Below are 15,516 nucleotides of genomic sequence, written 5' to 3' on the forward strand. Positions count from 1 at the left end.
CTTTTTCTTTTGCAAGAAAGCATGCAGGGTACGAGGTTTGTTCTTCTATGCTGGTTCTGGAGATGCAGACTAGTTTTCTTTCTATTAGCTACTGTAAATTGAATCAGTGTTCATTTAGTTGACTAAGACTAAAAGAGTAAAGACTAAGATTTTGATATTTAGTCGACTAAGACTGTCTACTAAGACTAAACAATTGCAGATGACTAAAATAGGACAAATACTAAATGGTTATTGAAAAGTCAGAAGACTTTTTTTTTCTTGTATGGGCCTCAGGTCCTAATGGGTTAAAACAGTCCATCTAAACAGGTCTTAGTGACTGCATGCCGTGAGTTAAGAAGAAAGTATTTCATGTCATACTTCACAGTTAAATCTGATTTCTCTCTCCATTCAGCCCGTCTCTGTTAAGTCTCTAATGAGCTGCATTATCTCTTGCCACGATCTCTCTTAACTTAATCAGACCAGTGTGTGTCCAGTGGAAACCTCGTATGAATCTGATCTCAGGTCAGAATGGGTTAACTTAATAAAGCTGCTTTTATAAAAGCACTCAGACCGCGACAATGCTGCTCCTACACTTTCCCTCATCCTGCAGAATAGTATTATAACTGCTTCCCATATGCTATTACAGAACCACAGCATTGAATAAGAAAATCACTCAGGCTGTTAGTGATTATTATGTGGCTGCTGGTCTTTTGTTCGGTGGCCGGAGGTCTGCTAAAAAGACGTGCCAGGAGAGAGAAGCAAAGCTTGGCCATAGATATAAAAGTGCATTTATTACTAAGGAAGAATCACTTCATGGCTTGTGGTTTTAACAATGCACAATCTATGTAAAGCGCCTTGGATAAAGGCGCTATATAAATGCACCATTTACCAATCAAACAATCAAAAGGACATTAAAGGATTGTGACATTAAAAAAAAAGGTTTTGGAATTGTTCTTGTTTTTTTTAGGTTTTCTAATCTCAATTGCACCCAAAAAACATGAACTTTTAACATTCAGTAGATTTTCTGTGATCTGGGGTTTTCTGGCTCAAACAGGTGCTCTGATTTGCCGGCAGTAAGTGACATCACTTACTGCAAATCCCATATATATGTCAATGGGATTTGCCAGCAGATGTCACTGTTTTCACTGTGTTGCCTGTTTTCATTGTAGCTCAAAAGGCCCAAAAAACCCCAAAGAAAACTTCAGACCACAGAAGATCCACTGAATGTTCAAAGTTCAGGTTTTTTGGGTGTAATTGAGGTCATAAAACCTAAAAGAAAAAAGTAAATGAAAATGAATGTCATAAAACCTTTAAAAGATGCCATGCGCATGTGCGTATGTATGAGAGCTTGTCATCAGTGCTGTATTCACAGAAAAGCAATACAAGTATTTCTTATTATAATTCTGTTCTTTATCAGAATGCAAATACATAAATTCATACACTCATATGGCCCTCATTTATCAACCGTGCGTACGCCAAAATATGGGTGCACGCCGAAATTACCGACATTTTCGGCATTTACCATTTCCGCCAAAGCTTGAAATTGAACTTGAGTAGGACAAAAAGTCACGTCTGGTAGGGAGCTGTCGTACGCTTTGTCCTCACCAGTTTTTCTGTCGGAGAACAGCGGAACAGCATTGTTTGACCAGCTGAGAGGCTGTCACAGGCATCTAAACATATGTTTTCACTCACCTAAAAAGGCATTTGCATAGCTGCAGCTATAGCTCTTCTTTTCACAGATAAGTATAAGCCTGGGACCGAGGCTATGCTATAGTCAAGTCTACCAACCAACGGGTAGCCTATGGCTACTGCAATCTACAGCCATGTCTTTCTCGCGTTACGTCTCGTCCTTTTAATGAAGGATAAACCCGACGCTTGAATGCCAAATGTGCCGGCGTGCCAGCCAGCGCAAGTGCAGGGGAATCGAGTGGACCGCATCGGAGATGGGCTAACCCGGGCAGCCCACCAGTGCTACTGTAGTGCCATGTACATGAGGCTGGTTTAGGCAGCACATTCATATAATTGACAGTTGACACTAGCCCAGCCACTGCAGCGACTCGCGAGGCAATCTAAATAGATTGTCATAAACGTGCATGGTCACAGTGTCATGGACGGACCGCCGCAAGAGACAGACAGGACAGGAGGGAGGAGATGCACCTAAAACAGCAGCGTGTGTGCGCGCCTATTTAATTCATGGTTCGCAGATTCAGGTTGTATATTTTGTTGTATATTAAATTAATGAAGACTTTAATAATTTAATATAGGCTACAACAGTACACAACTTACAACACACAGCAGGCGTAGCGTGGATCAAATTATTGACTGGGCAAATTAGCATGGGGTGGGGGGGGGGGGCGCATCCCCGGCCGTTAGCGTTAGGTGTGAAGTGTGGACGGTTTGGGGGACCATTTAAAACAAAGGTGGCTTGCATGCTGTGGTTTACTAACCAGAAAGGCAAGCTAGGTGAGAGGAGAAACAGACAGGGTAGGCCTACAGCTTTATTTAATTCATTCAGGTGTTCGTTCTTTATATATTTAAAATACAATAACACACCAGTTGGGCTTGCAAGTTGCGTGTGCGTGCGTGCGCCTGTGTGTGTGTGTATGAGAGGGGGGGGTGGGGCGGGCAGCAAGGGCAAACCTTTTTATTTGCTTTTTCCATTGTGTAACTATGGTCACCATGCGTTGTTTGGTCGTATTGCAGAACGTTCATGTCGCAAAAACGAGGGCGAGGCTTGATTTCATAGGGCGTGCCAGATAGATTTCAGCCGTCACATTTATTAACGTCGGAACGAAATTAAGGAAGGATCAGCTGTTTGCGATCACTTTATAAATGCCGTGGCGACGTGGGTGTACTACGAAACCTGCACTCGAATCTGTGGCAGATTTTACACTCGATTGAGAAATGAGGGCCCTAGGCTTTAAAGGATTTGCTTTGTGAAAGAACAACCCAACATTAGATGATAAATAAGGAGAATCACTTCAGTTTCAGTGGTGGTGTTGTTTTTGGTCATATACTGTAACAAAGCGTCTGAAATATTATCTTAATTTGTAGAAGGCAAGACATACCTTTTATTCATGCTTAGATGCAGCTGATGAGCCTGTTCTTAGAGCCCCCAGATTTCATAGACAAAGTAGACCAGGGGTTTTCAACCCTCATATCATTAAGGTCCATTATGTATTCAGCATTTGAGCCACGGACCACAATTTGATGAGATTTAGCCTGTCAGACCAAATACTAGATATTTATAGTTGGATTTAGCTGTATTGATGATGTGGTACATTAGGAGAAATAACACAGGTCACGTGTTGATCAAAATAGCAATTCTTCTACATTCTTTAATTGTGTAGACTTCTTGTATATTAACTAATGCAGATGTTTAACAACAATGGAGAGCGTAAAATAAAAATTGCTTTCATGTCACGCTCTCAAAGTTAAAGATCTACCTGGGTCTATATTTGGTGGAGAACCACTGCCAGACTGCAATGGAAACAGTTTTTCTTTCACAAATAAAGAAAAAACATAACATCTGCTGAGAAGCAGTGAGGTAGATGATCCATTTACCTTAATCTGATGATGCACAAACTGTAAGTACGTTATGTTGATGAATGTGCCTTCTCGTGTGCATATCTATAAAAGGATACACAGCCAGAAGACACACACACACGCAGTAAAATCCACAGTATTCATTTTACTGAGAAATGTTACATGTTACATTGTTACATGTTACATGTTACATGTTACATGCACATTTGGTTCGTGCCGTGCTGAGCTTGTAGATCTCTCTCTCTCTCTCTCTCTCGTTTTGCATATATACAAACCATTTTTAACTCAAAACTTTGATTTGTCTCTGGCACAAAATATTTAGAGATGGGGGTTGGCGCCGGCCAACAAATCAAACACATGTTCTGTGTTCTGTGTCTGTGTTTGATGGCCACCTCAATGCTTTTCCAATGGGAGTCACATGGTTTGACCAAATATTTGTGTTTGATGGGGGGGTGGGCAGCAATCAGCAATCAAACACAAATGTTTGGTAAAAACCATGTGACTCCCATTGGAAAAGCATTGTGGCGGCCATCAAACACAGACAGAACACAGAACATGTGTTTGATACGTGTGTATGAGGCCTGAGACCGTGGCCTCATACACACGTATCAAACAAAACGCAGTATAGAAATAGAATATAAATGCAGTTACCAGACTGGTAGTGTCACAGTCATATCTTATTTTTGAGTGGTGCAACCACTCCAAGGAACAGCAATGCCCGTGTTCACCGTCTATGTGTTCACCTATGTGTCTACTCTGTCTAGAGTATGTGTTGGTTAATGAGCACCAGTATATGACTATTAGTATCCAGTAGGGGCGCTGTTTACCAGAAACAGAGAGAGGGATAGAGCTAATGAGATAGAGAGGTGGGGTGGGAGTTGCACGGTAACAAGAAGACTCGCCCCGTTTTCCTCCCAGAATTTTCCCCAATGTGAGGGGTGGGAGAGGCTGGACAGCAGACGGCTGGACTTTGAATTTCTCTAACTATAAACTTTCATGACAGCAGAACAGCCTAAGTACAAATATAATTTATGAAAATCTACTACATTGAAGTCTGTTCACAGAAGTTGTTGTAGGATATGTGGGGATTATCTGACGAGGTACCATTTGAGTGTGCAAAACCTTACATATACTAAATAATACTAAATTGTTTATAGGGTCAATATAAGTAAAATAATATAGCCTTTCTACAGGAGTATCTTTTTATATTTTTCCAAAAAGAATACAAACAGCCAATAGCATATTACAAAGTTATCTTTGGTGACAATTCCGGGAGGAAAAACGGGCAAGCACCGGGTCGAGTCTTCCGGTATTCAGTTGCACCACTCAGTTCACAAGGGTGTGATTTTTTTATTTCGTTTTCATCTTTTCATCATTTCATCTTTCTTTTCAAAAAAAGATAGTCGACGGACAGAAATCAGTCTGTCGGCGAAATCAACACTGGTTTAATTTCTTACATATTATATGCTTTACGACACTAAATCTTTGATCAAAGTTGTGGTCTGGCTGTTGAAAGAAATCTGTCAACCATGTTGCGAGCTGTTGAAATCATGTCTGTGTTCGGCCACGTCCGGACGCGACAGGAGAAGCAGCGCCCATGGCTTCAGGAGGAGTGATGAGAACGCTTACAGGATACAAGATAAACCAGGCAAATAGGAAGTGATGAGACTAAACGAAAACAGCAGACAATATTGGAACTGAAACACTGAAAATTTGAATCTTATAGAAATGGGTTCTAAGGGGGAAAGAAATGTTTTATCTGGTGAAGTGACTGGAAGGAATTGCAATTACATCGCAATCATCCAAATGAATTACAATTTCAGGGACATAATGAAATGTAATGTGAAATTTCAGTGCAATTAGCAAAAGGTACCACAACGACAACCTGTTCTCTCACCGAACCCAAGTAGCCTATGATTGTGCGTGCGTGCATGCGGGCATGATAGTGTGTGCTTGGCAGGCTGCAGGCTTACTTATGTGTGTGAGTGAGAATGTGTGTTTATGTATATTATGCATAATAATTGTGCTATGACACACAGTGACTCTGTCAGTGTGCCTGTAGGCGTTAATTCAGGCACCAATTAAGAGAACAAATGGGCTTGTTTAATGAGACGAAAACATTGCTTGTGTTTTTGACATATTCCCAAGACCCATATTCTATGCTCCAAGGTCAAACGATTTCCCACTCCTAACTCCAACTTTTCTTCACGACTTTCTCCATCTCTCTTAGCGTTGTTCAGTGGTTGGCTGACAAAATGACATCTTTTCAAATGATACAGTAAAAGTACAGTTAAATATTGTTTAGGATTAGGAATTTGAATCCATTACATTTCCTAAATTTTAAGAGAAGATGATGGCGAAAGTCACACAGCTCCTCTCCACACTGACATTTTACAGGTCCATGACGTTTGGGTCATTGTTGGCCTTCGTCAGGTGATGAACACTGTTATTATCTATGTCCAGCACCACCAGCAAGGGACTGGACTGGATGAGCGCAACCTATACCTATTTTAACAGAAGATGAAGCCTTAAGGGCCTTGCGAACGGGGAGCGATAAAACGCGCCAATAGTTAATTTTCAACGAGACCTGCGTTTTTGCTCGGAGAAGTCGCGGTATGACAACGCAAGCGTATTTACGTGAGCGTGGTCCCGTGCATTTGTTGCACGGGACCACTTATTTTTACGCTTGCGTTGTTGCGCCCATCTTCAACAGACCTGGAGGTAGGGGTGGGTCCCGAACGTCGGGACCAATCCGGTACCGAACCGAACATGCTCGAGTACCGGGTACCCATTACAATAATTCAATTTCGGTTTTCTCTATTCTCGCACACAATACAACAACAAAGTTAACTTCGGGAGAGAGCCCCCACAGATCTGCCCTTCATGCAACGAACGGCAGATCGATGAGCGCATGGGGGGTTTTGCAGCCTGGCGCAGCTCCATGCGCGTTGTGGATCTCTCATTTTATGGAACGAACGTACCACCGGTTCTCTCTAACACGTATCTCTCTCTCCCTCTCTCTCTCTCTCTCTCGCGCGCGCGTCAGAGAGAGACGCTCTCTCTAACACGTCTTTCTTTTTTTTCTCTCTCTCTCTCTCTCTCTCCCCCTCCCTCCCGTTGAAGCACTGTAGTGTTGCACTGTTCTGATGTGATATTACCGGTATATGAAATAGCCTATCATACATTAAATTTTTATGTTATTATTTACTTGTCAGTAGCCTAACTGTAGGCCTTTACCACAGTACTGTGGTAGTCTACTGTGGAAGAGGATGTTACACTATTTATTCATTACATGTCTTAAATTGACATTGAGCTTTTTTGTTAAACATTTGACCTCTTTTATATCATTTTGGAACCGAAATAGGGAACCGTTAAGAACCGGAATCGATAAGCAGAACCGGAATCGGTACCGGACTCGAAAAAATCCTAACGATACCCATCCCTACTGGAGACCTGTGTTGATCCATGCAACAACGCCTGCGTTCCTCGCTCCACGTTTGCAAGGCCCTTTAGGCCTATTCCAACTCCAGTTTGAGGTGATAAGGTGACACCATGGTGATAAGGTGACACCATGGTGGTTGAGGTGATAAGGTGACACCATGGTGATAAGGTGACACCATGGTGGTTGAGGTGATAAGGTGACACCATGGTGATAAGGTGACACCATGGTGATAAGGTGACACCATGGTGATAAGGTGACACCATGGTGATAAGGTGACACCATGGTGATAAGGTGACACCATGGTGATAAGGTGACACCATGGTGATAAGGTGACACCATGGTGGTTGGGGAAACTAGAACACGACGTCACGCCGACAGTGATAAGCGACTTACCGCTCACCCGTACACATCTTTCTGTTTTTACTGACCACTGTTTCGGTGGTCACCGTATCACCTAAAACTATAGTATGAATAGGCCTTTATCCCATAACCATTATATCACCTAAGGATGGCTCTTGTTTCTCGAGCCAATTGACCACCCTATTCTGTGTTGCAGACTGTGGCACCATGAAGAGTCCTCTGCTGCCTGTGTTGCTGCTGTGGCTGTGTGTGCCGGCGGGACACTGTGGCGACTGCCAGGCCGACTGCCTCTCCTGCAGCAGGACTCCACTATCTCATGTAAGGACCCCACTAATTATTTATTTGGCTAGTGACCCCCATCTCAAAATATGTTGTTCCAGGGACCCCAGAGAAGCAAATATTTGAGTTAAAAATGTTCGCTCTGAAAGAATATATATTTCCAAATTTGCCCCACATTTTCACGATTTTTCAAAAATAGCAGACCTACAAGTCGGAGCTTGCAGATCTGCTATTTTTCAATAGCTAAAGAATAACACAATGCACCACACACGTACAGACACAGCTGTGACAACCAAATCGTCAATTTTCAATTAAGTCTGATTTGATATAATTGGATGGAGTCTACACAAGAATGCTACAAATTGCACTGCAATTATGTAATAATATGAAATGATTACACATCTTTCTCATATTAATGCAAACACATGAACCCTTTTATGTTTAATAATGACAGGCAGGGACAGTGCATCTTTCTTACGATGCACTGTCCCTTTAAAAGGGAAGCAATTACTGGTCAATATAGAGATCTAATGGGCCAAGGAACATAGTTAGTTTGGTTTGATGTGGAATCTCCGATTTCATTAGAACTTAATGTAATGGACCCTGCAAACACACACATGCTCCCTGTCGCACACTGACTCCTTCTCTCCTCTCTCTCTCATACTCAGTCATTCTCTCTCTCTCTCTCTCTCTCTATTCACTCAGTCATACTCAGTCATTCTCTCTCTCTCTCTCTCTATTCACTCAGTCATACTCTCTCTCTATTCACTCAGTCATTCTCTCTCTCTCTCTCTCTCTCTCTCTCTCTCTCTCTCTCTCTCTCTCTCTCTCTCTCTCTCTCTCTCTCTCTCTCTCTCTCTCTCTCTCTCTCTCTCTCCTCCACGTGGTCTCTTTAGATTTGATGATTGAATAACAAACCAAGAAGGCTCTCATACTGTATGCTTCCCTCCATTTCACCCTCCTCATTCATTCATGTGACCCCTACATCTCTGCTCCTCCTCTATCAATGACTCCTTCAACACCACCACTACCTTCCTCTACCTCTCCCCCCCCCCCCCCTCCCTTTGTGATTCACCCTTATCGCCCTCTCAGCATTTGGACTTTTAATTTGCATTGGCTAATTGAATCCCCTGGATAAATAGTGTGCGTGGTGCGTGTACATTCGATTCCCATCTCCAGGGTTTCCTCTCTGACTCTCTCTCGTGTCTGTCACAGTAACATCTAAACCTAAACCTTTTCATCAGAGCCCTGCTTTGTTTAGAAAACCTTTTGAGGCAGACTATGGTGGAGAGACAGGACATGATGGCAGAAAGCAAAGGATGTACCATTACTTAACACATTTATTGCCCAGGGTTATTTAATCCATTAATAAAATGTGGCCAGCCATAACACGGAGCACTTTTACAGACGGACCGGATGTTGTTCCGGATGTGGCTGTAGCAGCTAAGTGTAGCCCAGAGTAATGACACTCCCGTTGACTCTCATTGTAACAATGGAATGCAGGAAGTGCTCATTCTATCTCAATGGGATAGTTCCAGCCATAGGAGCAATGTTTGGAACTATCGCCCATAGGAGCAATGTTTGGAACTATCGCCCATAGGAGCAATGTTTGGAACTATCGCCCATAGGAGCAATGTTTGGAACTATCGCCCATAGGCACCCGCTTTGCGGCGAGATCAAAGCGTGTCACCACTCTCTTACTACATTAATCTGGTGTAGCCAAACCCCTCTAGAGGCGATCGACAACAATGGGAGGTAAGATTAAATCTAACGCAACTAGTGACTGGACAGCGTCTAACACATAACCTTTTTTTATGATTAGGCGGGATGATTTAGATCGCGAGTTATTAACGTTTTAAGATTTTCGTTGTCGTCGCGACGATCGCGGCTAAACAGGGGGGAACATCTTCGATGACGTCTCACTGTTGCGCAACATCGAGGATTGCGCAACAAGCGCTCCTAGGCTGTGGAGCGATGCGACCGGTTTTGATATCATTAATCTCCGTCGTTTTTTATCAATCTCTCGGGCACCAGACCGTAGGCTACTGAGTACCCGGACAGACATAAAAACATAAAACTGTATTGCATTGTAAACAACTAGATAGCATCTTAATCCAATTCACTTTAATCATCTTCAGCAAATGGACCTTGACCATACATTAATTTGTTTTGGTGACATTGTTGCGGTCACACAAACGCAGGAGTGACGTTCGGCTATCTTGTGCTGAAAGTGGGTGGTGCAGAATGTGATACATAGATGTATGTTCTGGTTCGTAGTCCTCTCGAGTGAGAAGTGGATGTCCGCTCACTAAGAAAACTACAGACAATGGCGGCCAAGTTGAGTCAACCACACATACTTGTCTGCTATTGGATGAAGCCCAGTCAAAGTCCACTAAAGTTTAACTTTAACAGGTGAATTAAATGATATAAAACCATTGGGGCATCTTTAGGGCCAGATGTGGCACTGAAGTACTCCATCATCAAGGACCTGTGAAAACTGTAAATGATAACTTGTCTCTTGTCTCCTCCCGTGAAAGGTGTGTTTCATCGAGTGCGAGAGCAACATTTCCCCGGCCTTCACGTGGGACTTCTGTCGCGAGACCTCCGAGCTGCCTCCCACCTCCATCGCCGTCTACGCGGAGCACGCCGCGCTGAAGAGAGCCCAGGAGGAAGTGGACGCCATTCTGCCAGAAGGGGAAGAGGACGCGGAGCTAAACCCCTTCACCCTGCAGAGATTCGACCACATCAGACGGGCTCTGGGATTGGATGAGAGGGGCTTGGGGAGTCGAAAAGTCCAGCTGGACTCAGCCTACAAGTCCCCGAATGCCCTATCAGCTCTGCAGGAGGAGGAGGACGTCGAAGAGGGAAATGAGATGGAGGGGGAACAGCAGGACGACGAAGCAGCAGGCCTGGACGTGTCCAAACGGTTCGGCGGGTTCATGAAAGGGAGACACGGCTACAGGAAGCTGGTCTCCCCGGCGGGGCGCTCCTTCCAGAAGCGCTACGGCGGCTTCATCGGCGTGAGGAAGTCGGCACGCAAGTGGAATAACCAGAAGCGATTCAGCGAGTTCCTGAAGCAGTACCTGGGCATGAGCACCCGCGCCACCGCGTTCAGCAGCATGTCAGAGCAGGACCTCACCCAGCAGAACCAGGTTTAGCGGACCACACCCCCTTAGCTTCAGCCCCCAAAGCTATGCCCTGCAATTTAATTTAATTCCCTTAGTTTGCATTCTGATTGGCTTTCTATAAACAGATGCCACAGCTCCACTCACATGTAACTACAACTAAATGTAACTAGAAGTGGTATCCAACCTTGAGGTCCCTGAAAACACACTATAAAATCATGACCAGATTTTATATCTGAGACTCAATGGAGTACTCGCCTCCCATGAAATAAGGATCGACTGCAAGCCTTTTGATTCTATTAGGATAGGATAGATAAACCATTATTGGACCCTGAGGGGATCGCCTTCATTTTAACTGGCAGATCGGGGCGGTGGTTTTTTAAAATGACATCCGGGCGGGGATGGCATGCCTCCAGGGTCCATGTTGGTTGGGGTCCAGCTAACCTCACCTCACCAGGCTTTCCACCACCTCTTAGGAAAACCTGGTCTCTGTTTCAAGAGTCTGTATGATCCTGTCGGGAGCGGATGATATCGACAGGCAGGAACAACAGGTGGCAACTTCCCTTTCCCTCAAACCGATTTTTCTCAATAAAAGCTCTCGTAGCCTGTAGCTTTTATTGAGAAAAATCGGTTTGACGGGAAAGGAAGTTGCCGCCTGTTGTTCCTGCCCGTCGACTACAAAACAATACTACAACATGACGTAACGATATCATCCGCTCCCGACAGGACCATATACCCTAAATTAAATGGTGCCCAGGCTATAGGACCATATACCCTACAGGACCATATACCCTAAATTAAATGGTGCCCAGGCTATAGGACCATATACCCTAAATTAAATGGTGCCCAGGCTATAGGACCATATACCCTACAGGACCATATACCCTAAATTAAATGGTGCCCAGGCTATAGGACCATATACCCTAAATTAAATGGTGCCCAGGCTATAGGACCATATACCCTAAATTAAATGGTGCCCAGGCTATAGGACCATATACCCTAAATTAAATGGTGCCCAGGCTATAGGACCATATACCCTAAATTAAATGGTGCCCAGGCTATAGGACCATATACCCTAAATTAAATGGTGCCCAGGCTATAGGACCATATACCCTAAATTAAATGGTGCCCAGGCTATAGGACCATATACCCTACAGGACCATATACCCTAAATGAAATGGTGCCCAGGCTATAGGACCATATACCCTAAATTAAATGGTGCCCAGGCTATAGGACCATATACCCTACAGGACCATATACCCTAAATTAAATGGTGCCCAGGCTATAGGACCATATACCCTAAATTAAATGGTGCCCAGGCTATAGGACCATATACCCTACAGGACCATATACCCTAAATTAAATGGTGCCCAGGCTATAGGACCATATACCCTAAATTAAATGGTGCCCAGGCTATAGGACCATATACCCTAAATTAAATGGTGCCCAGGCTATAGGACCATATACCCTAAATTAAATGGTGCCCAGGCTATAGGACCATATACCCTAAATTAAATGGTGCCCAGGCTATAGGACCATATACCCTAAATTAAATGGTGCCCAGGCTATAGGACCATATACCCTAAATTAAATGGTGCCCAGGCTATAGGACCATATACCCTAAATTAAATGGTGCCCAGGCTATAGGACCATATACCCTACAGGACCATATACCCTAAATGAAATGGTGCCCAGGCTATAGGACCATATACCCTAAATTAAATGGTGCCCAGGCTATAGGACCATATACCCTACAGGACCATATACCCTAAATGAAATGGTGCCCAGGCTATAGGACCATATACCCTACAGGACCATATACCCTAAATGAAATGGTGCCCAGGCTATAGGACCATATACCCTACAGGACCATATACCCTAAATGAAATGGTGCCCAGGCTATAGGGTCCAGCATGACTTTGGTCCCAAGGCCCCAGCTAAATAAAACTTTTCGTTTCAACTTGTCATCTCACTTGCGGAATTAGCACTATGAGAGAAGAATGTGTAAAAGCTGCTCTGCTGTGCGTGCTATGTCATAACTGGTTGTCAGCAGGCCATGTCTCGGAGGGCTCTCCATTCTACAATGGAGAAGAACAAAATGGGTACAAGAAATGCTTTCAGGCCATTGCAGCATCACACTCTTTATTATACTGCCCTCTTGTGGCTAAGGGAAGTAACACAATCTCAGCCTCCGCCATTCGGCCTAGGTTATTCAGTAACATTTGTTTAGTTTAAACCTCTCCTCCAATCTGGTCTAAAGTAAAAGACTCTAGTATTCATGCTTGTATAATTATGCAGATCTACTGTTGTATCTAAATAAGTGACCAGTGGTTCATGCTTGGCTCTGGAGCACAGATAAACAGCATACTGTGTAAGAAAGCCTATGTACAAAGCTGTTTGTTTGTTTGTTTGCTTGTTCGTTCATTATCTTTAAAAAAAAAAGAAACAAAGAAACTGAATAATAATAACCGTGTGAATTGATTTGTTGGTCAGTATTAAAAAAAAACTGTAAATAGCTGAATTTGAACATGTAATAAAGATAGTTTAATATTTCCCCTGTGGCTTGTCATGCAACAATGATTCTGTGTCATGAGTTTTGTTCACATTCATTTTCTCTTATAGCTTTTGTTCAAACAGGCAAGAATGTTTAAAAAAAGGTGGAATGTGCAGCCAGGGAGTTCACTTTGATTTGTTTGCCAGCCACAGATAGTGGAGTGCACAAATAACCAGCCACATACAAACTGTAGCCATTTGCCTGGAGATAATTAGCCACCTTTCCATCTAATGATGTATTCTTACAGTATGTATAGACCGATTCACAGAGGGGTGCCCTGGGCGCGGCCATTACAGAGGTGTAATCCATGGAGCAGGTGCTCCGTAGGCCAGGTGTAGCTAATCAGTGCTGCTGCACTCAATGGTACACCTCAGTAATGGCCGCACCCAGGAAACCCTCTGTGAATCGGTCTATACAACCTGGCCAGTTGCTCTAGAGCAGGGGTCTTCCAACATTATTCTTACAGTATGTATACAACCTGGCCAGTTGCTCTAGAGCAGGGGTCTTCCAACATTTTTCATGCCAAGGACCCCTTAACTCAGGTCTCCCGTGTGAAAGTCCAACATCTTAACCACTAGACCAAAGATTGCAGATTAACCTTTTTCAGAGATTTCATAGATAGCTTCATAAGACTTTAAAATAGCAACCACTGTCCACCACTGGCAGTAAGGTTACTTATGATCCATCCTTGATGACTATTGCTATGTATTTGATGTATTACCATGTGTTGTTCTTGCTTAGCCTGATGTAAATCACTCTGGATTAAGAGCATCTGCTAAATGCCTAAATCGTAAAAAAGTGTACATTTCAAATAGCAAAAATGGACATAAGAGACAAACCATAGACAAAAAAAGATTTTTTTTTGTGTTTGTATAAAGTATAATTCAACAACAACAACATTTCAGACAGCGTATAAAAGAGTGCATCTTAAAAATTGGTATTACATATTCAACTTTTGTTTTTCTTTGTTTGCTTGTTTTCTTTTTGGTCCATAAACACAGGGACCAACATAGGACCATATATGGGCGGTCTCATTGGTTTACCGCAAAGAAACATCCGTTTCAGAGACAAACTGAATAATCAATAGAAACACTTTGCCACAAACAGTTGAGAGACGTCATTGCAAGGTTTCCAATGTTCTGGGCAATATACAACTTGACAGATTAGTCTTTGATCGCAACATTTCAAAAGATTCATGTGAGTGATATTAGAGTCAATATTGGCTCAAAGATGCATTAGTCGTTTTTTCATCAACTGTAGCCTATAATTTGTTCATGATTCAAAAGTCCTATTGCCAGCACGGGAAGACACTAAACATATTTAGTATTTACATTAAAGTCATATTGGAGATGAAAGCTCACATTCAAATAGCTAATAGTATTTAGTTTTTCTTAGAAATACTACGTAAGTCATGTTTTCTTTAAGTAGCAGAGTACAATGTCCCTACAACTTAAATATGTCTTCTTCCAGGAAGACTGAACATATAGCCATAAAGTGTACTGTATCTAGACTTAAGTGTGACTTAAAGGTAGTGTACTGTATCTAAAGTGTACTGTATCTAGACTTAAGTGTGACTTAAAGGACAACTTTAGTTTTTTTCAACCAAGGTTCATGTTTTAGGTTGTTATTAGAGAAAGTAAAAGATGAGTGTTAATTTCTTTTCATTTGCTGCTTTCTTTCGTTTTAGGGATTTTAGCTCTTTTTGACAGGGGGGCGGGGGCATTCGAGCATGGGGCTAAATATGTATTTTTTTACAAAATGTTATGATTTATTTTTGTATTATTTACTATAGTCCTAATAAACCCCAGGAAATTACATCTGGCCACAGAAGATCACAGGATCTACTGAATGTGAAGGTAGCCTACTGGGGGAAGGCTTATACTGTGTGTATAGGCTCAATATGTCAGTTTGTCACATTCAGTAGATCCTGTGGTCTTTTGTGGCCAAATGTAATTTCTTGGGGTCTAGTAGGACTATAGTAAATAATAATAAAATGAATCACCATACAATTCTGTAAAAAAATACATATTTAGCCCCATGCTCGAATGCCCCCGCCCCCCCTGTCAAAAACAGCTTAAATCCCTAAAACGAAAGAAAGCAGAAAATGAAAGAAAGTTTACATTCACCTTTTACTTTCTCTAATAACCTAAAACATGAACCTTGGTTTTTACATTCACATTTTAGTTTCTCTAATAACATCCTAAAACATGAACCTTGGTTTTTACATTCAC

The 15,516-nt window shown here is 42.6% G+C and overlaps 1 protein-coding gene across 1 annotated transcript in view; it reads left to right on the forward strand.

Moving 5' to 3' along the window:
• LOC310854463 (prepronociceptin-like) overlaps positions 1-11,442 on the forward strand; it is a 30,959-nt gene extending 19,517 nt beyond the window's left edge. Inside the window, exons 3-4 of the mRNA XM_083759124.1 lie at positions 7,524-7,645; positions 10,144-11,442. Of these exons, the coding sequence (XP_083615250.1) occupies positions 7,535-7,645; positions 10,144-10,764 (732 nt within the window). The 5' untranslated portion in view covers positions 7,524-7,534 and the 3' untranslated portion in view covers positions 10,765-11,442. The remainder of the gene's footprint in view (positions 1-7,523; positions 7,646-10,143) is intronic.
• The last annotated feature ends 4,074 nt before the right edge of the window (positions 11,443-15,516 follow it).

This window comes from Protomyctophum parallelum, assembly GCF_964188405.1.
Source record: "Protomyctophum parallelum genome assembly, chromosome: 2".
NCBI classification, from domain to species: domain Eukaryota; kingdom Metazoa; phylum Chordata; class Actinopteri; order Myctophiformes; family Myctophidae; genus Protomyctophum; species Protomyctophum parallelum.